Below are 20,602 nucleotides of genomic sequence, written 5' to 3' on the forward strand. Positions count from 1 at the left end.
TATACCCTTTAGGCTCCGAACTCGGGAAGAGACTATCAAACATTAATTTTCTCCATACAATCCTTTAATATTTTAGCGTTTCATTTATTATATTTTAAAAGTTATGTGTTCGTGTCAATTACGATTTGTTATTTAGTCATTTATCTTTCATAATACACGTATATTATTTCTCCTTATTAGCTACCAAAGGACGTTCCTATTCTCTTTGAGGTATTATTAACAGAGAATCAAAAATTAACTCAATCGAACGATATTATGAAACACCATTTTCAGAGGAATCAAATACTTTCTTACAGCTATTACTTGATAGGCAAGAAATGTGTCCAGATATATCACTGATCTGTAAAGTGTTCGTCTGCTAAATTGAAATACTATCGCTGCCTGTATCGAAATTTAAAGAAATACGAGTCATTTTTTTTACAACAACAACAGATTCAGCGTAATTCCATAAGTGTTCGTCTGCTAAATTGAAATAATATCGCTGCCTGTATCGAAATTGAAAGAAAGACGAGTCATGTTTTTCACAACAGCAACAGATTCAGCGTAATTCCACAAGTGGGGTTCAGGGAGGATGATCAGAGTTGGTCTTTTTTGACACGAAAATGAAGAAATTGGGTTCTTGATTACTAACTCTGCGTATCAAAATTAAAAAAAAAGATCAGTCATTTTTTCACAACAACAACAAAATCAGCATAATCGCACAAGTGGGGTACGGCGACTCAGGAAGGATGACCAGAGCCGGGGTTTTTTTTTTTTTGAAATGTTCTGTTAATTTATGAAAATGAAGAAATTGGCTTCTTGATTACTAACTCTGCGTATCGAAATCTAAGAAAAACATCAGTCATTTTTCACAACAACAACAAATTCATCATAGTCGCACAAGTTGGGTATGGAGAGGACGATCAGAGCTGGTGTTTTCTGACATGCTTTGTAAATTAATGAAAATGAAGAAATTGGGTTCTTGATTACTAACTCTGCGTATTGAAATTCAGGAAAACGATCAAGTCATTTTTTCACAACAACAATAAAATCAGCATAATCGCACAAGTGGGGTACGAGAAAGATGATAAGAGTTCTTGATTACTTACTCTATGAGTGAAATTGATGAGTTGGTTTTGACAAGAGAACATAAAGGATATGGGTGGGTGTGTATGGGGTTGCGTGGGGTGGAGAGAGACAAACTAAGATATATTTGGATGGGATGGTTGTTACATATTATTTCGTAATGTATAGTAATACGTTTTCTCTCAACGTATATAATATTTTTTATTTTTCGAGAGTCAAACAATTTAAATAGATTTGTTTGAATTTTGAAATTCGAAAACTATCACATAAATTGAGATAGAGAGAGTATATTGTTTCCGTGTCTGTTTCTTCTTAAGTAGGTTACTGGATAGATTTACTATGAAAATATATGGAATGGTAAAATAAAATTATCAAATAATAAGTAAAGACTGTCAAAAAGCGCTTTACTACCCAATGTGTGATTTTTCTATGTAAATTTAAATTTAATCGGACTTTATATGGATACCAAACACTAAGTGGGTAATCAAAATAAAATAAACAGCCAAAATGAGAATAATTTTATAAAGTTAAGGATATACCCAATCAGACTTTCTCATAAACCTAAAAATAAATTTAAACAATACCATATAATAACATTTCTATAATAAACAAAATTAAAAATTACAAATTCAGATGAATTCAATTATCATAAAATTATCATAGATGAATTTGATATTATCAATTTGTATCCGCCTCTGGAGAGGGATAGTCTGACAAGGTATGGGGTGGTGAATGATACGGGATAAGGAGATAATCAATATGAAATATCTGAAACTTATAAAAAAATTTATTATTAGAAAAGTCATTTTTTTAATTTGAAATAACTTATTTTTCTAAGAGTTGGTGTGAATTTATTTAAGGTACATTTCGATACATTTTGCTATTAAAATTAACTACTTTATGACAATGAAGACTAAAATATCCTTTGGTAACCGATACAACGTCGTATTGTGAAGGTAATGAAATAGAACATGAAAGTATAAACTCTCGAGGAGTAGAGTCGGACAATATTTCTTCTAAAATATTACAAAAATCAGCTAATTATTGTCTATATAATAATCACACTAACAATATATCTATAATTTGCTTCCAGAATTGGTAGTGAAAATCAGTTCAAATTTATCTGAAGTTTGTGCATGTTGGTCTCTAACAAACGATTATAGCAAGAACACACCTCATCCTGCAAAATCAATTTTCAACACATAATTAATATCCAATAAAGACATTTCGAGAATCGATCGTTACGACATAACATTAAAGTGAAATAATTGAAAAGAATATAATAAATACTTACAAGTGGAATAAGCCAATTTTGAGGCAATGCATTAATCTCATCCCTTATCATTTCATGTGTCAATATATTTGAATTTGATGCTAATAATGCTGCTGCTGCTCCTACTACAAATGCTCTCAGACTCATTAACCTCAAATCTGCTTCAATATAAACAAATTCTTTGTTAGCCTAAATTTAAATCGCGTTACTTATAGTTACGTCTAATATTCATTTGCTGAATTGAATTATGACTCGTTTTACGTACCTCCAATTGTACTCATAATGATTTCAATAGTTTTGGATTTGGCGTACCCTTTTCTTGAAATATCTCTGCAGAATCTTGACAAGAAATATTTGATGAACTGAATTGGAGTAACAAAAGTAACAATCCCTCTAAATTGTTCAACAACATCATTTCTCATCATCGTTATGATTCTTCCACAACATTTTGTAGAACTCGAATAATCTGATAAACCTGGTTGAACTTCATCTTCCTCCAATTGCTCACAAGCTAAATATAAACATGCAATTCCCAATAACTTTGCTGCATCGAATCTTTCATCCTACATACAATGATACAAACAATATTTTTTTTTTAAAAAAAAATTGAAATAAGACGAATAAATTGAAACAGACGGAGTATTATTAGTTACTTGTATTGGCATTGATGAAAGAAACCTATCAACATAAACCACTGCTGTATAAACTGTGACTTTTTTTACTCCAAAAGGTCCTCCTGTCTGCAAATACATAGAAATTTCAAAAAATGAAATTAAAAATAGATTAAAAGAATCGAAATGGGGTTTTCGATTTTCGATTAATTACATGAACAATGTGATGAATTGCAGTATGACGAGCTTCAAGAAGCCATGGATGTTGGGTTGTTCTTGAAGAAAGTTGATTGGTGAGCTCAGCATTTTCAATTGTTTCTTCAATTCTAAACATATTTTCGACGTAATCTTGATTATCTCCTCCAATATCAGTTTTTTCTTCTGCCCAAAATTGTCTAGCGGCGAATCGTTGAATACGTCTGGAAACGGGTTTTTTATATGCGCTCATTTGAAGATTTGTGAAAATATCATCCCAATCTTCTTCTGCCATTTTTCTTTTGATTTTGAGTTATTTGATCAGTTATTTCATGGCAATTTTGAGTTTATATAGAGCTAAGAAAAACTGTAAAAATGCAAAAATGGCGGCTAAATCTTGAGCTCTAAAAACAGGGGATTCTTTTGTTTTTTTTTCCAAAACAGGGGATTTAACACATTGATAAGTTATATATTACTTGACATAAATTAGTTATTTCACATTCTATTTTCTATAAAATAAGACTTAGTTTTATGGGGTTTTAAACGATTAATATCTAAATTAACTTTATTTTTTATCTATTTACCGATGTTGTATAAGTTATACAAAAACTTAAAATATGAATAATTCTTTTTTATCCGGCTACTAAACTATCCGTACGATATAACTCGATCTTACTCGAATGGTAAGCAAATGGTAAGCAATTTTCATTTTCAATTCGAAGATTGCGATTTCGAATCGCTAAAAGAGCAAAAGGAGGAAAACTCGTAGAAAAGAAACAAAAAGACTATACCTTTTAACTTGATTTGAAGTATAGTGGAGAGTAATTTTTAAATTGTAACCAAAATTAGATTGATAAATATTTTGTACTCGTGAAATTCATTGTAATTTGTATCAGAGTTCCATCAAGCTGACTATCAAACAAGTTTTAGTTGACTTGCAAAATATTTTCTTTGAAAAATAATACGTTCTTTGTTTGAAAAAAAAAATTACCATATTTTCTTTTTAGTTTATTATAAAAGAATGATTTTTTTTGATAAAATTATATCTTTAACTTTTCACGTGACAGATATAAGATTACAAAATTAAATGACATTTTGACATAATTTTAATTTAGAAACACGAGAATAAAAAAATCTATTTCTTTTTTTAAATTTTATTTAAGTCAAAGTAGTTACAGAACAATAACAATAACAATAACATGTGAATTAACTTAGAGAGTATTACACAATATACAGTCCAAAATAGTAACTATGTCATAATATTTCCGTTTGTGTCCAAAATATTACATAAAACAACAAATTATCAACTTATGTCAAGTCTGTGCCTATTGGTCTCCAGCAAACGATCATAGCAAGAGCACATCTCATCCTGCACAATCAATTTGTATAATTACAACATTTAATATATTATAAATTGTAACATATAATTTACAAAAAAAAGGTGAATAATTGAAAAAGATATAATAATAATACTCACAATTGGAATCATCCATTTTTTAGGCAAGGCATTAATCTCCTCCTTTATCATTTCATGTGTCAATATATTTGGATTTGATGCTAATAATGTTGCTGCTGCTCCTACTACAAATGCTCTAACACTCATTAACCTCACATCTGCTTCAATATCAACAAATTCTTTGTTAGCCTAAATTTAAACCTCGTTAGTTATAGTTACGTCTAATATTCATTTCTTTCAACGCCATTTAAAGAAAACTATACAATTAAATTACGTACCTCCAATTGTACTCATGATGACTTCAACAGTCTTGATTCTTGCATACTCTTTTCTTGAAAAATCTTTACATAACTTTGACAAGAAAAATTTGATAAACTGAATTGGAGTAACAAAATTCACTATCCCTCCAAATTGTGTAACCACACTGGACTTTAAATTCATTATGCTTTCTGTATAACTTCGACTGTCCACAGATACTAATAATCCTCTATAATCTTCATGTTCCTCAAAAGCCAAATATAAACATGCATATGCAAGTAACACCGCAATCCGCAATATTTTTCGTTTCTACGAAAAGAAAAAAATAAGACGAAGCAAATTGAAACGGAAGGAAGGAAGGAGTAGTAATGAATGGAATAACTTACTTTTGGCACTAACGAAAGAAACCTATCAACGTAAATTACTGCTGCGTAAATTGTGATTTTTCTGACTCCAAGACTTCCTCCAAACTGCAGATTTTCAAAAAAAATAATAATATGAAAATAATAATAATAATGAAAATAGTGAAATGGGATTTTCGATTTTCATTACGAAAACAATGTTGTAGATTGCAGTACGGCGAGCTTTAGGAAGCCATGGAAGGCTGAGTGTTCTTAATGGAAGTGTGTTAGTGAGTCCAGCAATGGCGATTTTCTCTTCTTCTTTAAGCATGTTTTCGACGTAATCTTCGTTATCTTCTCCAATATCAATTTTTTTTTCTGCAAAAAATTGCCTGGCGAATAGTTGAAGACGTCCTCGACATGCACTCATTCGAAGATTTGTGAAAATATCACCCCAATCTTCTTCTGCCATTTTTCTTTTGATTTTGAGTTATTTCTTGGCGAATTTTGTGTTTATATAGAGCAAATCTTGAAATGTGGACTGGAGTTTCTGACCTCTATAAACAGGGGATTCAATTTTTTCTTCTTAAAAACAGGGGATTTAACACATTGAAAAACAGAGCATAAGTGCCTTTTTTTTTGGAGTTATTTGGGTGATTTTATGATTATATGGCAAAATTAAAAGAATGTATTAGTAATGTAGCGATTTGTTATCGGTGAATATATGTATTACGGTATAGTTATTCCACATTTTATTTCATATAAAATAATATATAGATTCCTTGATAATTTGTACGTATATTCGTTACGTAGATTTCTAAACAGTCAATCAAATGTTATATACTTATATTAATTAATACATTCTATTTCTTTCCGTTTAAAAAAGAATTGACCCATTTCTATATAAAATAATAATTTAACTATAAAAAGTCTATTTTAATTTATATCGACACAAATTTATATCATTTATTTTGGATCATAAATTTTTAAAATCCTTCTTTCTTTTTTAAACTTTGTGTCTAGTCAAACTACCTTTAGATAAAATGAAACTGAGAAAGTATCTACTTACGAAACATTGTATAAGTTACACGAAAATTAGAACATCAATAATTTATTTCTTATCGCGCTACTAAACAATCCGTAAGTGATAAATGTTGCATCCTAATAGCACTTTTTTGGATTCACTTAAATTTTAGTTCCATCATTGCCCTTGACTATAACGTAATTCAATGAGAGAGTTGCTTGGATAATATGCACCGATTGTAAGTTCGAGTGGATAAGAGCGCAAAAGAATTGAAGCTAGGAAGAAAAAATAAGACTATAACTTAACTGAAGTATAGTGGAGGATAATTTTTAAATTGTAACCAAAATTAGATTGATAAATTTGAACCTTTTTTTCTAAAATATTTTGACTTTCAAAGTATTTTCAAACTGTTTGGAAAATAAAATACAAATATAAGAGTAATAACAATAACAACATAATATGAATTGTATTAGAAAGCATTACACAATATACAGTCCAAAATAGTAACTATGTCATAATATTTCTGTTTGTGTCCAAAATATTATACATAAAACAGCAAATTACAGTCCAAATTATCAACTTATGTCAAGTCTGTGCATGTTGGTCTCTAGCAAACGATCATAGCAAGAACACACCTCATCCTGCACTTCCCAACGCATATTAATATATAATTACTACACTTAATATATTATAAATTATAACATATAATTTACAAAAAAAAAAGAAAAAAAAAGATATAGTAATACTCACAATTGGAATAAGCCATTTTTTAGGCAATGCATTAATCTCATCCTTTATCATTTCATGTGTCAATATATTTGAATTTGATGCTAATAATGTTGCTGCTGCTCCTACTACAAATGCACTAACACTCATTAACCTTACATCTGCTTCAATATAAACAAACTCTTTGTTAGCCTAAATTTAAACTGCGTTAGTTATAGTTACGTCAAATATTCATTTCTTTCAACACCATTTAAAGAAAACAATATATATTTGGTGAATTGAATTATGACTCGTTTACGTACCTCCAATTGTACTCATGATGATTTCAACAGTTATGGATTTGGCGTACAATTTTCTTGAAAGATCTCTACAGAATCTTGACAAGAAATATTTGACGAACTGAATCGGAGTAACAAAAGTGACGATCCATTTGAATTGTGTAATAATATTGTACTTCATACTCATTATGCTTCCTATATAGTTTGATGTTGAAATTTGACATTCATATTCTTCAAATTGCTCACAAGCCAAATATAAACATGAAATTGCCAATAATTTCGCAATCGGCGATATTGGTTTCTACAATAAAACATTTAAGTAAAGTTAACGAAACAGAAACAAATTGAAACGGAAAGAGTAATAACGAAAGGAAGTACTTACTTTTGGTACTGATGAAAGATACCTATCAACATAAATCATTGCTGTGTAAACTGTGATTTTTCTGACTCCATTACATCCTCCTATCTGCATATATAGATATAAATTTCAAAAAAAAAAATGTAAAATAAAATAAAAATAATGAAATGGGGTTTTTGATTTTCGATTGATTACGTAGACAATGTTGTAGATTGCAGTACGGCGAGCTTCAAGAAGCCATGGAAGGCTGAGTGTTCTTAATGGAAGTATGTTAGTGAGTCCAGCAATGGCGATTTTCTCTTCTTCTTTAAGCATGTTTTCGATGTAATCTTCGTTATCTTCTCCAATATCTTCAAATTCTTCTGCGAAAATTTGTTTATGGACGAATTCTCTTTCGTAATCACCTTTGAAAATAGCTTCTTCATTTGCACTCATTTGAAGATTTTTGAAGATATCACCCCAATCTTCTGCCATTCCCCCCCCCCTTTGATTAGTTATTTCTTGGGGATTTTGTGTTTATATAGAGCAAAGAATAACTGTAGAAACAGAAAATTAAAGAGGACGCAAAAATGGCGGCAAAATATTGAAATGTGGATTGGAGTTTTTGAGCTCTAAAAACAGGGGATCTTTTTTTCTCTTTCAAAACAGGGGATTACACAGTTGTTAAAATCCATCTACATATAAACATATAAATTTATTAATATTTTTAATAACGAATTTAAAAATATATTTAGTGAAATATGATTCTATTATTTTTGTTAAAATTTAAATTTTAATTTGAATTTAATTTTATCTTTTTTTTATTACATTCAAAAGTTTTGATGTTGCTATAGTGGTAATATTTTTGAGTGAATGTGGAATGATTTTTTTTTTTTGTATTAACATTTCAATTTACGTACTTGATTTGTTATTGTCGATTTTGTGATAAATAAGAAGTCATTTTGCATATGATTTCATGAAATTTCCTTTGTTACTTATATAGTTTATTCTAAATTTCCTTTGTTACTTATATAGTTTATTCTCTCATCAGAATATTTTTAGCTAAGATATTTCATGACAAATTTTAAATGGGAAGTCATTTTTTGATATATTTTTAAAAGATTTCCTATCTTGCTTATATATTTTATTTCTCACCGGAATATTTTTAGTAACGATACAATAAATAATATTTTGTGACAACTTTTAAATGAAAAGTCACTTTTTTGATATAGTTTCAAGAAATTTCCTTTGTTATTTATATAATTTATCTCTCACCAAAATGGTTTTAGTATATATACAATGAATAGTATTTTGTGATACCTTTTAAATAAAAAGCTATTTTGAGATATAATTTCAAGAAATTTCCTTTGTTGCTTCTATAATTTATTCTCTTCCTATAATATCTTAAATATTTTAGTTTATTCTATTACCATCATACTTCAAATGTTTTTTGTGAAGATAAACAAGAATATTATTTAATTATTCAAAAATAATGACTTTATTTTTATAATGAATTATTAAAATTTTTGAATTTATTTTAAAAAAATATAAAAATATTACCATGTATATACACGTATATTGTACTTCTATATATAATAAATTTATTTATTTTACATAAACACACGCCACTCAGTTTCGTAGAGGCGAAATTACGCACGTGCACCCGTCACGTGTATCCGTGACGAAATAAACGGCTCAGATTACGCCACGTAATCATCCCTACCACAGCCCCTGCCCCGAATATTCGCAGCCACCCACCCGGAATATCTCATTTGCGTGAAGAGAAATTTTCCTCGAAATTTATTATTAGATCTATAAATAGCAGAGCCATTTTTCTCCACAATTTTCTCTTTTTCATTTTCATTGTGATCTTGTGATTTCTCTAGATCTTCTCCTTTTCTCAATTTTGTCCAAAAAGTTTCTTTATGGATACATTGTTCTTCGATATAATCAAAAAGTTTGATTGCTCTCTTTGTTCAACGCCAGCTTTGCCTTTTGATTCCTTTCTTTTTCATCGTCTGAGTTTTAGTCAAACTTGTATTTGCTTCTAACCTTTTGTTACCTGGAGCTGTCACCATGGGTAGAAGTAAGTTTACGCTTCCTTAATTATGAAAATATATCGATTTTTTTTGAATTGGGTTGCTGTTATTTCACTTGTTTATCGTTAAAATGAATTGGGTTTCTCTTCGTTGACTTGTTAATTGTGGAAGAGAAATTTGAGAGTTTATTCGAATTGGGTTTTTGCTAGAAATTGAATTGGCTTTCTGTTCTTTTACTTGTTTATTGTGAAAAAAATTAATTCTTTGAGAGTTCATTGAATTGGGTTTCTGTGCTTTACTTTTTTATTGTGAAAACGTTCTTAGAGAGTTTAATTGAATTGGGTTTCTGCTATTTTGCTTGTTTATCGTGAAGTTGAATTTGGTTTCTCCTTTTTGACTTGTAATCGAGGAAGAAAAATTAGAGAGTTTATTGAATTGGGTTTCTGCTATTTTTGCCTGTTGAAATTGAATTGGGTTTATCTTCTTTAACTTGTATATTGTGGATTTTTAAGTTTATTGAATTGGGTTTCTGTTTGTGAAACAAATATTGATCTTTGAGTTCAATTAACTTAATGTTGATGAAATGTTAGTATTTGTTTTTTATAACAGTAGGATCTTGATGGGTGAAGCACAAAATCAAACCCTAATTTTTAGTGCTGTTGGGTAAAGTGTGTTGCTTTGTGGGGAATTTTGGGAATTTAAATGTTGTATTGGAACTTTAAAGGGAATTAGGAATAAAGGGTGTTTGCTGGTCGAATTGTTTCTCTTTTTAGGAAGTTCACAACGTAGGAATGCTGCTATGCTGGATAGTGATGACACGGATAGCTTGAGTTCATCATCAACTACTCGGTCGGATATGATGTTGTCTGGTTTAGAGGAGGTGCAATTTGACAAGGAGACTGTCCTTGATCAATGTGTGGATGCCCTTTATGAGAAAAGGTTTGATATATTTGAATGCTAGAAGTATTACTCAATTCTGAAGTTCCCATCTTTGATCATTAGCTCCACTTGAGATTTTTGTTTCTGATGAAGAATAAGGCTTATGTTTCTATTTGTTTGTTGGCTTTAGGGGATCAACAAGAGAGAAGGCTTTGACATCTATTATAGAAGCATTCAATAGCAACATACAACATGAATTTGTTGAAAAGAAGTAAGGAAATTTGCCTACTTTTTATGAAGTTATATTAGGAAATCTGTTATACTTGCCTCTAAGGTGCTAGTTTATATTGTATTATGCTGGCTTTTGTTTGAGGGTTTGGGAGAGGGGGTTGGCTAGCAGTGGTATACATTTCTGCCATTATGGATCACATTATAGTCATTTCAGCTACATGATTGTCCAGATGTCCAAGGTGTATGGTTTAACTAGTTATGCTAAACATCTCAAAAAATATTCTGCCACGGGGACAGCATTTATACATTCTTGAAATCATTCCTACTACCATGTTTATCCAGATGACACAGGTGTATAATCTATAGATGTGCTTCTTCTGTTTATGTGCTTCACTGATCTAGTCACCAGGCAGTCTGTTTTCATTCAGCAGACTCTACATTGCTGAAGATGTTCTTCCCTATTCTTCGTGGCAGCTAACTATTTCAATAATACTTCTCTAGAATAAAAAGTTTCTGTATAATCAGCCGTGCAATGCTATAAAGATATATTTAGACCCCTTCTCCCATATCTTAGATTTTTACAGCTCATTCAATAATGGCTTGGAAAGTACCTTGAAACCTTCAGTTAGTTGCATAGGCATTATTAATATCATTGTAATGATGAGCCCTCAGGGGTCATTTGGCGAAGGTTGAGGGACTTGTGTCTTAGTTCACAAGTTCGAGCCCTATGCCAACCGAATAAAGTCCAGTATTTAAGTGGAGATGGATAGATGAGAGAGCCCATCAACCCCAAGTTTCCAAGGTTTTGCTCCAGGATGATTTTTCTGTCATAAAAAAAATCATTGTAATTGTGATATATTCATCATTTTTGGTATTTATATTAGTAAGGAATTTAATTCTATGCGACAGAACAAGCTATCGATTATATTATTGTTCAAATTTAGTGTGCAGCCATGACTATTATCTAATACAGTGAATGGAATCTCTACTAGGGAACTTCTGACAGACTAGCATTGCATTGTGATTCCAGTCCTAGGAATATTTTATTGCACTCTCTTGTAGTAGTCCTGTTTATCATGTTTTGACTTCTAAGATGCTCTAGGTGCATGTTTCCCACCGTAATAAATTACTTCATTTATCCTAGAAAAAGAAAAAGGTACTCTAGGACCTAGGTTCATGTCTTGTTGTGCACTTCTCATAGTTATGTTCTATCCTTCAGGTTTGCCACATTATTGCAGCTATGTTTGAGTTCCATTAGACGTGGTTCCTCCAAGGAGATAGCTTTGGCATCTCATGTTATTGGTTAGTCGTTTGTGCTGTTGATTAATTGTGGTCCTTCTAATGTGATCCACTGAATCAAATGTTTGAGTTGGAAATTTTGCTATTTTTTGGTTTGGTGATAGGGCTTCTTGCTTTAACTGCTGGCCCTGGAGACAAAGCACACGAGATTCTGGAAGAATCAGTAAAACCTATCTCAGTTGCTCTTAAATCTCGATCTGACAATTCTAAAATATCCTCGGTATGTTCAATGTTGGTGAAAAATTCTTTTAAATTTTAATGCTTGCTAGCTCCAAAGCTGACTGCTGTTTTTTTTTTTGTGTGTGGTTTAGTTACTGGAGTGTTTGGCCATTATCACCTTTGTTGGTGGCAAAGAACCTGAGGAAACAGAAGAGTCTATGCAATTGATGTGGCAAGTCATCAATCCAAAACTGGGTCCCAATGTATGTTATTCATGGTCATCTTTTCGTTTTCTGGAATAGATTATTTACTATCTTATTTTGCTGTATATGTGATGTTTTCTAATGATTTAATTCTATCAATGAAATCAGTTATTTGCTTGGACAATTCTTAACTTGTTCACTATTATGTCTGGTCCATGGATCAGGTGGCTACTGCTAAACCTTCACCAGTAATGATAACAGCAGTTGTATCTTCTTGGTCTTTCCTTCTTACTACCATGGATGGGTGGACACTAAACCCAAAAAGTTGGCAAGGGTGAGTAAATTCTCTTAAAATCCCCATTCAACGTCTACCTACTCCCCCCCACCCCCCCACCCACACCCCACCACCACCAGAACAACAAAAAGAATGAGAAAGAAAGAGGATCAAGGAAAGAAGAGTCAGAAGAACTTGTAACTGTGGCATCTTCCATGCAAAATTAGATGTGTGAATTATGAGCTGTTGTAAGGCTCATGTTTGGTGATAGTGTTAGATGCTGAATTATTTACTCATGATGCAGGTCAATCTCCTACTTCTCAAATCTTCTAGACAAGGAAGACCGATCTGTGCGCATTGCAGCTGGCGAAACACTTGCTTTAGTTTTTGAAGTTGGGAGTCTGGAAAAGTTTTCTGGTGAATCTAAAGAATCTAGTGACAGCTCCGCAGATGAAACTAACAAATCTAGGGAATTATTACATATACAGGGATTAAGGGCAAAAGTCCTGAACCAAGTAAGAACCCTTTCAGCAGAGGCTGGAGGTAAAGGGTCAGCCAAGAAGGATCTTAACAATCAAAGGAACACATTCCGAGATATATTGGAATTTCTAGAGGTAATATGGTATCCCATATCTTCAGCTTTCTCCTCTTGCATTCTCTTTACTTTTTGCTGCATTTTGTAATTGTCTTATGATTAACATTAGGATGGGTATAGTCCCGAAACCTCAGTCAAGATTGGTGGGCTATTGCTTAGCACAAGTACTTGGGCTCATCTGATACAGGTATGTCTTGTTTCTTTTTAGTTTTATAATAGAACTCACTACATATTTGCTGAAATCATTTTGTTTTTTTGACAGTTAAACTTCCTTAAGCACTTCCTTGGAGGAGGATTTGTGAAGCATATGCAGGCTTGTTTTCTAATCAAAAGATCAAGCTTTTGGGCTATTGGAATCATTTAATCTTGTGGTAATTAGCTGTTTCCTCTCCAAATTGTGCAGGAAAATGAGTTTCTTCATGATGTATTTGGTTTCACACCGAAGAAGAATCTCCCAGCTTCTCAGCATCGTGTATCTGGAACCGATAAGGTAGCATCTTGAGCTTCTACGTACCACTTTAATTTGTAACAGTTACTCTAGAAATGTACCTCTTCCAGATTTAGTTTGGAAAAAGAAAGCGATATTCCTTGGTATTAGGAGAGAGATGGACCTACTGTTTAAATTTGAGGAAGCATTTTTAAGATAATGTTCTGTTTTGCAGAGAAAGTACAAGTCGCCAAATTCCATCCTTAACAAAGCCAGGACTCAATTTCTAAACAAGCAAAGAATGTTGTCCCAGGCAAGTTCTTTTCCTTTGCGAACACACTCCTTTTTTTCCCCGAGTGTTGAGAAAATTTGTTAGGCAGCTCACACACTCGATGGATCTTGTATCCAAGTTTATGGGGTGTAGGGTTCTTCAACTAAACCTAGATATATTTATTTCAGGACAAGAATGTCGGCTACTATGAGGGTGGTGATGAGTTCTGAACAAGCAGTTGCAGCAACACAGCCCCGCGAAAACATGCAAGGACAATTTTCCTTGGTGTCGTCATACTATTCATTCATAATCACAGATTTAATGAACAAAATGATTAAAAAAGATAGTTATTTGATCATTTTGGTTGCTACTTGGTAGTATTCCCTTATTTTTCTTCTTCATTATGTAATAAAATACATTGGATTTGTTACCTCTGATGGAGTTCATCAGTAGTGCATAAGAAATGCCTGCCACTTTCTGTTGAAATTTTTGAAGTAAGGTTTTATTTGGTTTTGTTGGAGTTGATTTTTTTAAAGGTTAGCATATTTGGGATTGAATGCCATTGGATCTATTTGAATATGAGTAGTAAATATAACATATTAGATCTAGTATTTTTTAATCTTATTTTTTGACATTCACAATATAATTTATTTTTGGTAGAATTTAACTTCATTTATAAACAGAGATTAATTTCAGTAGATTTTATTATTTGTACATGATATTTTGCTATTTCTGATATTGTATACTGTGTTTGTTAAGGATTAACACTTTTAAAAACGATTTGTTATATATTTTAAGCAAATGATGTTTCAATATTATTTTTCAATAATTCTTTCTAATCCAATAATGTTAATAATACATGTAAAAAGTTCATTGCTTATGGAAACTAATGTAGACATGCATAAAGTAACTGTTGTTTAAGACAAATTATACTATCATGCAAATGAAGTTCTTAAATTATTAGTCATATACTTCATGTGGAAAAAATAACTTTTGCTTTTACTTATGGCTTCTAATATATCAGTAAAAAAAAGTTCAGATTTCTACCTTTTAACATAAACTAAGTATCTTTCATTAAGTTTATCCATAAACTTATACTCATCATTTATGTGTTTTTCCTAAGTTCTATGAATCTTCGTAGATAAGAATGTATCTATTAATTATGACACTCGATATGGGGAAAACGGATTCATTTTCAAGTTTAAACGAGTTTCAAAACACGTAAATGTAGATTTTTCCGATATTTCTGTGCTGTGATATATGGAATTTTTGGGATAAGGAATTTCCGAAATGAAATGGCCGAATTTTTTCATGGACGTTCCTTAAGACCTTAGCAATGGACCCAATTGTCCCCGGGAAAACTAGCGCATTTTAAAGTCCAAAAGAGCCTCAAAATAAGTAAAACACAGATTTTGTCGATTTTCGTATGCTATAGTCCATGAATTTTTTGTGGTCAGAAATTCCGAAATAAAATTGTCAAAATTTTTCATGGACGTTCGTTAAGATCTTATTAAAGCACCCAGTTCGTTCCGCGGGAAAAACAAGGGCATTTTCAAGTTCAAATAAGTCCCAAAGTAGGTACGCACAAATTTTGTCAATTTTCGTATGCTATAGTCCATGGATTTTTTGTGATCCAGAATTCCGAAAATAAAGTGACCGAAAATTTTCATGGACATCTTTTAAGACCTTAGTAATGGACCAAGTTCGCCCCTCCGGAAAAACAAACGCATTTTCAAGTTCAAACGAGCTCCAAAATAGGTAAATACAGATTTTATTGTTATTCGTGTGCTATACTACATGGATTTTTTGTGATCCGCAATTTCTTTAAAAATGACTGAAATTTTTTTCATGAACGTTCGTTAAAACCTTAGCAATGGACCCGGTTCGTCTAGTGGGGAAAACATGCACATTTTCAAGTTCAAACAAGCACCAAAGCACGTAAACGCAAATTTTATTGATTTTCTTGTGTTATAGTCCATGAATTTTTTTGTGATTCAAAATTCTTGAAACAAAATGATGAAATTTTTTCATGGATATCCGTTAAGACCTTAGCAATGAATCCATTCATCTCGCGGAAAAAACGAGCACATTTTCAAGTTCAAATTAGCCCCAAAGCAGGAAAATACAGATTTTATCGATTTTTGTGTACTATAGTCCATGTATTTTTTGTGATTAACAATTCTCGAAATAAAATGATTGATTTTTTTTATGGATGTTAGTTAAGACCTTAGAAATGGATTCAGTTTGTCCCGCTAGGATAACAGACGAATTTTCAAGTTCAAACGAGTCCAAAGCACACAAACGTAAATTTATCGATTTTAGTGTGTTATAGTCCATGAATTTTTTGTGATTCAGAATTTCCAAGATAAAATGAAATTTTTTTTCATGGTCATCTGTTAAGACCTTAGACATGGACTAGTTCATCCCGCAAGAAAAACATGTGCATTTTCAAGTTCAAATGAGCCTAAAGCAGGTAAATGCAAATTTTATCGATTTTCGCGTGTTATAGTTCATGTATTTTTTGTGATCAACAATTCCCAAAACAAAATGATCGAAATTTCTCACGGACGTCCATTAAGATCTTAGTAGTGGATTCAGCTAATCCCACTGGAAAAACGGGCGCATTTTCAAGTTCAAACGAGCAGCGAAATAGTTAAACACAAATTTTACCGATTTTTGTGTGCTATAATCCATGGATGTTTGTAATTGGGAGTTCTCAAATAAAATAACCAAAAATTTTCAAAGACTTCCGTTAATACCTAAGAAATGAACCCAGTTCATTTGGTGGGGAAAGCATATGCATTTTCAAGTTCAAACAAGCCCGAATGCAGGTAAATGCAGATTGTGTCAATTTTTATGTGTTATAGTCCATAATTTTTTGTAATCCAAAATTTTCAAATCAAAATGGTTGAAATTTTGCGTGGACGTCCACCAAAACCTTAAAAATGGACCCATTTCGTCCCTCGGGGAAAATGGGAACATTTTCAAGTTCACAAGAGCTCCAAAGCAGGTAAATACAAAATTTACCTATTTTCGTGTGTTATAATTTATGGATTTTTTGCGATTAAGAATATACCAAATAAATAATTGAAATTTTTTATGGACGTCCGTTAAGACCTTACAAATAGAACAAGTTAGTTCCTCGGGAAAAACGACTATATTTTCAAGTTCAAACTAGCCCCAAAATAGGTAAACGCAGATTTTGCTAATTTTTTGTGTGCTATAGTCCATGGATTATTTGTGATTCAAAATTTCTGAAACAAAATGGCTAAAAAATTTCATGGACGTCCATTAAGACCTTAGAAATAAACTCAGTTCTTCCCGCAGGAAAAATAAGCGTATTTTCAAGTTCAAACGAGACCCCTAAATGAGGTAAACACATATTTTACTAATTTTCGTGCGTTATAGTTCATGGATTTTTGGTGATATGAAATTCTTGAAATAAAATGACCGAAGTTTTGCATGAAAGTTCGTCAAGACCTTAGTAATGGACCCACTTCGTCCCATAGGGTAAACATTCACATTTTCAAGTTCAACGAGCCCAAAAACAAGTAAACACACATTTTGTTGATTTTCCTGTGTTATAGTCCATGCATTTTTGTGAAAGGAATTTCCTATACTAAATGGCTAAAATTTTCATAGACGTCCGTTATGACCTTAACAATTTACTTAGTTTGTCATGAAGGAAAAACAAGTGCATTTTCAAGTTCAAAAGAGCCCTAAAACAGGTAAATGAAGATTTTATCAACTTTCGTGTGCTATAGTCCATGGATTTTTAATGATTCAAAATTCTTGAAATAAAATGGCTGCAATTTTTCATGGACATCTGTTAAGACCTTAACAATAGATCCAGTTTGCCCCGCGCGGAAAACATACACATTTTCAAGTACAAACTAGCCCCAAAGCAGGTAAATGAAGATTGTTTTGACTTTCGTGTGTTAATCCATGGATTTTTTGTGATCCAAAATTCTCGAAACAAAATGGATAAACTTTTTCACGGACATCCGTTAAGATCTTAGCAATGAACCAAGTTTGTCTTGCGGGGAAACAAACACATTTTCAAATTCAAACGAGCCCAAAAATGGTAAATTCAGATTTTGCCTATTTTCGTGTGCTATAATCCATGAATTATTTGTAATATGGAATTTCCAAAATCGAATGACATAAATTTTTTCATGGACTTCCGTTAAGACATTAGCAATGGATTCAGTTTGTCCCGCGAGAAAAATGGACGTAATTTCAAGTTCAAACAAGCCCCAAAGCAGGTAAACGGGGATTTTTTTATTTTCATGTCATAGTCCATGAATTTTCGTGATTCAGAATTCTCGAAATAAAACGAGTGAAATTATTCATGAACGTCTGTTAAGACCTTAGTAATGGACCAGTTCGTCCTGTGGGAAAAACAGACGCATTTTCAAGTTCAAAAGAGCCCCAGCGCAGGTGATCAGAAATTTTCGAAACAAAATAATAAAAATTTTTATGATCGTCCGTTAAGACTTTAGGATGAATGTCTTTATTTATGTCAACTTTCGTTATTATTTCCTTCCAAAAAAGAGTTATTATTTTCAAAATTGCCACTAAAAGATACTTAGTAGTGACAACTATGTCGCCACTATAGTTAAGTTAATGCTATTATTGACTTTTTCACTGCTAATGATATACAAATAGCCACTAAAACTATAGAAGTCTGTCACTAAAACTTGTTCGTGGCGACCTTTGTCGTTGTAAATGCTTCATAAGTAGCCGCTAAAATTTCTTATTTGTGACGACTTTTATTGCTGCTAATACTCCTTAAGAGGACTCATTCGTGGCAGCCACTGTCGCTGCTAATACTGTACAAGCTGCCATTAAAAGTTTGTATTCGTGGCGAACTGTTGCTGCTAATATTGTACACGCCGCCACTAAGAGATTGTATTCGTGGCGATCTTTGTCGAATACTATATCCTTCGCCATTAAAAGGTCTCATTTGTGGCGAATTTTGTCGCCGCTGTAAGTCGCCACTAAAAGTACTTATTTGGTGGCGATCTTCTTTTGCTGTAAATACTTCTTCAGTCGCCACTAAAAGGTCTCTCTCTTGGCGACTTTTGTCGCTGCTTATACGGTACAAATCGTCATTAAAAGATCTTATTCGTGGTGACCTTAATACTGTACAAGTTGCCACTAAAAGGGTTCATCCATGGAAGTATGTGATATTCTTAAATTTTTCATCTGCATTAACTATGAATTTGGTTCCTTGTGCTACTCGATTTTTTTTTAAAAAAGAAACTTTATCAGGACTTTCGTAATGAGGTTGTAGATATTACGTATAGTTCACTATTTTTATGCATATTTTAGTATTTGCAAGCCAACTTTTGATAATGACACAACTTTCTTATTTTTCCATGTGTATATTAGCCCATGATTTCGTGTCTTGGGGCACCTGAATTTTTTTAAAAAAACAATATTATGAGGACCTTCGTAATGAGTTAGGAGATCATTACGTATAATTCTACCATTTATATCACATATATTTACGCATTTAAGAGCCAATATTTAACAATTACACAATTTTCTTTGCTTTTCGTGTGCATTATAGCATATGAGTTTGACAACTTGGAACATCTAAATTTTTTTATGAGAACCTCTGTAATGAATTAGGGGAGCATAACATATAGTTTCGCCATTTTTTCACGCATATTTTTGTATTTACGATCCAACTTTGAGAAATTATGTGTTTTTCTTGGTTTTTTGTGTGCATTATCCCATGTATTTACGATCCAACTTTTAGGAATTATGTGGGTTTTTTTGTGTGTGTATTAGCCAATGAATTTGGCGTCTTAGGGCATTAAAAAAAACTCTAAGAAAAATTATAATGACCTCTGTAATGAGTTGGTGGAGTATTACGTATAGTCCGACCATTTTTTTCATGCATATTTTTCGTATTTACGAGCCAACTTTTAAGAATTATGCTATTTTCTTGGATTTTCATGTGTTATAGCCTATGAATTTGGCGTCTTGGGGTACACATATTTTTTGTTGATTTTAACGTTATTTTCGCATTTACCAGCCAACTTTTTGAACTTATGCGACTTTCTTGACTTTTTGTGTATATTAGCCATGGATTTGACGCCTTTAAGTCACTCGATTTTTTTTTTGAAAAAACATTATGGACTTCGTAATGAGTTGGGACATTATGTAAAGTGCCACAATTTTTAACACATACTTTTGCATCTACGAGCTAATTTTTAGAAATCATGCTACTTTTTGAATTTTTGTGTGTATTAGCACATGAATTTGGCGTCTTGGAGTACTCAATACTTTTTAGAAAAAAACTTTATGAGGACATTTGTAATGAGTCAAGAGGGCATTACATATAAATCCACCATTTTTTCACGCATATTTCGTTTTTACTACCAAAGTTTTAAAAATTACACTTTCTTGATTTTTCATATGTATTAATCTATGAATTTGATGTCATAGAGCACCCACGAAAATTTTCTGAAAAAACTTTAAAGATCTTCATAATGAGTTGAGAGAACATAAAATATAATCTCTATGTTTTATTTTATGCATATTTTCATATTTACAAGCTAACTTTTAGAAATACACGATTTTTTTTGTTCTCATGTAACACTACAAAATGGGAGTGTTGATAGGGTAAATTGCATGCAAACCTTACTCC

General features: G+C 31.9%; 4 protein-coding genes across 4 annotated transcripts; 1 reads left to right on the plus strand and 3 right to left on the minus strand.

Moving 5' to 3' along the window:
- Positions 1-1,969: 1,969 nt before the first annotated feature.
- On the minus strand, positions 1,970-3,564 carry LOC101254085 (cyclin-D5-1-like). The gene is made up of 5 exons (XM_010322224.4): positions 3,164-3,564; positions 2,992-3,078; positions 2,604-2,901; positions 2,360-2,496; positions 1,970-2,245 (listed from the first exon to the last, which is right to left on the minus strand). The coding sequence occupies exons 1-5, from the start codon at positions 3,437-3,439 to the stop codon at positions 2,174-2,176; spliced, it is 870 nt and encodes a 289-aa protein (XP_010320526.2). The 5' UTR covers positions 3,440-3,564; the 3' UTR covers positions 1,970-2,173.
- Positions 3,565-4,388: 824 nt separating this feature from the next.
- LOC101254381 (cyclin-D5-1-like) lies at positions 4,389-5,882 on the minus strand. The gene is made up of 5 exons (XM_010322225.3): positions 5,411-5,882; positions 5,245-5,328; positions 4,879-5,167; positions 4,622-4,758; positions 4,389-4,513 (listed from the first exon to the last, which is right to left on the minus strand). Exons 1-5 carry the CDS (start codon positions 5,669-5,671, stop codon positions 4,448-4,450), a joined length of 837 nt encoding a protein of 278 aa, XP_010320527.2. The 5' UTR covers positions 5,672-5,882; the 3' UTR covers positions 4,389-4,447.
- Positions 5,883-6,670: 788 nt separating this feature from the next.
- LOC104647239 (cyclin-D5-1-like) lies at positions 6,671-8,249 on the minus strand. Its single transcript, XM_010322226.4, has 5 exons — positions 7,781-8,249; positions 7,610-7,693; positions 7,252-7,528; positions 6,974-7,110; positions 6,671-6,864 (listed from the first exon to the last, which is right to left on the minus strand). Exons 1-5 carry the CDS (start codon positions 8,057-8,059, stop codon positions 6,799-6,801), a joined length of 843 nt encoding a protein of 280 aa, XP_010320528.2. The 5' UTR covers positions 8,060-8,249; the 3' UTR covers positions 6,671-6,798.
- Positions 8,250-9,182: 933 nt separating this feature from the next.
- LOC101260429 (uncharacterized) lies at positions 9,183-14,427 on the plus strand. The gene is made up of 13 exons (XM_004238047.5): positions 9,183-9,650; positions 10,377-10,542; positions 10,673-10,753; positions 11,933-12,015; positions 12,117-12,232; positions 12,324-12,434; positions 12,599-12,708; positions 12,953-13,262; positions 13,353-13,430; positions 13,506-13,556; positions 13,647-13,733; positions 13,906-13,983; positions 14,130-14,427. Exons 1-13 carry the CDS (start codon positions 9,641-9,643, stop codon positions 14,169-14,171), a joined length of 1,323 nt encoding a protein of 440 aa, XP_004238095.1. The 5' UTR covers positions 9,183-9,640; the 3' UTR covers positions 14,172-14,427.
- Positions 14,428-20,602: the final 6,175 nt, after the last annotated feature.

This window comes from Solanum lycopersicum, chromosome 4, assembly GCF_036512215.1.
Source record: "Solanum lycopersicum chromosome 4, SLM_r2.1".
NCBI lineage: Eukaryota > Viridiplantae > Streptophyta > Magnoliopsida > Solanales > Solanaceae > Solanum > Solanum lycopersicum.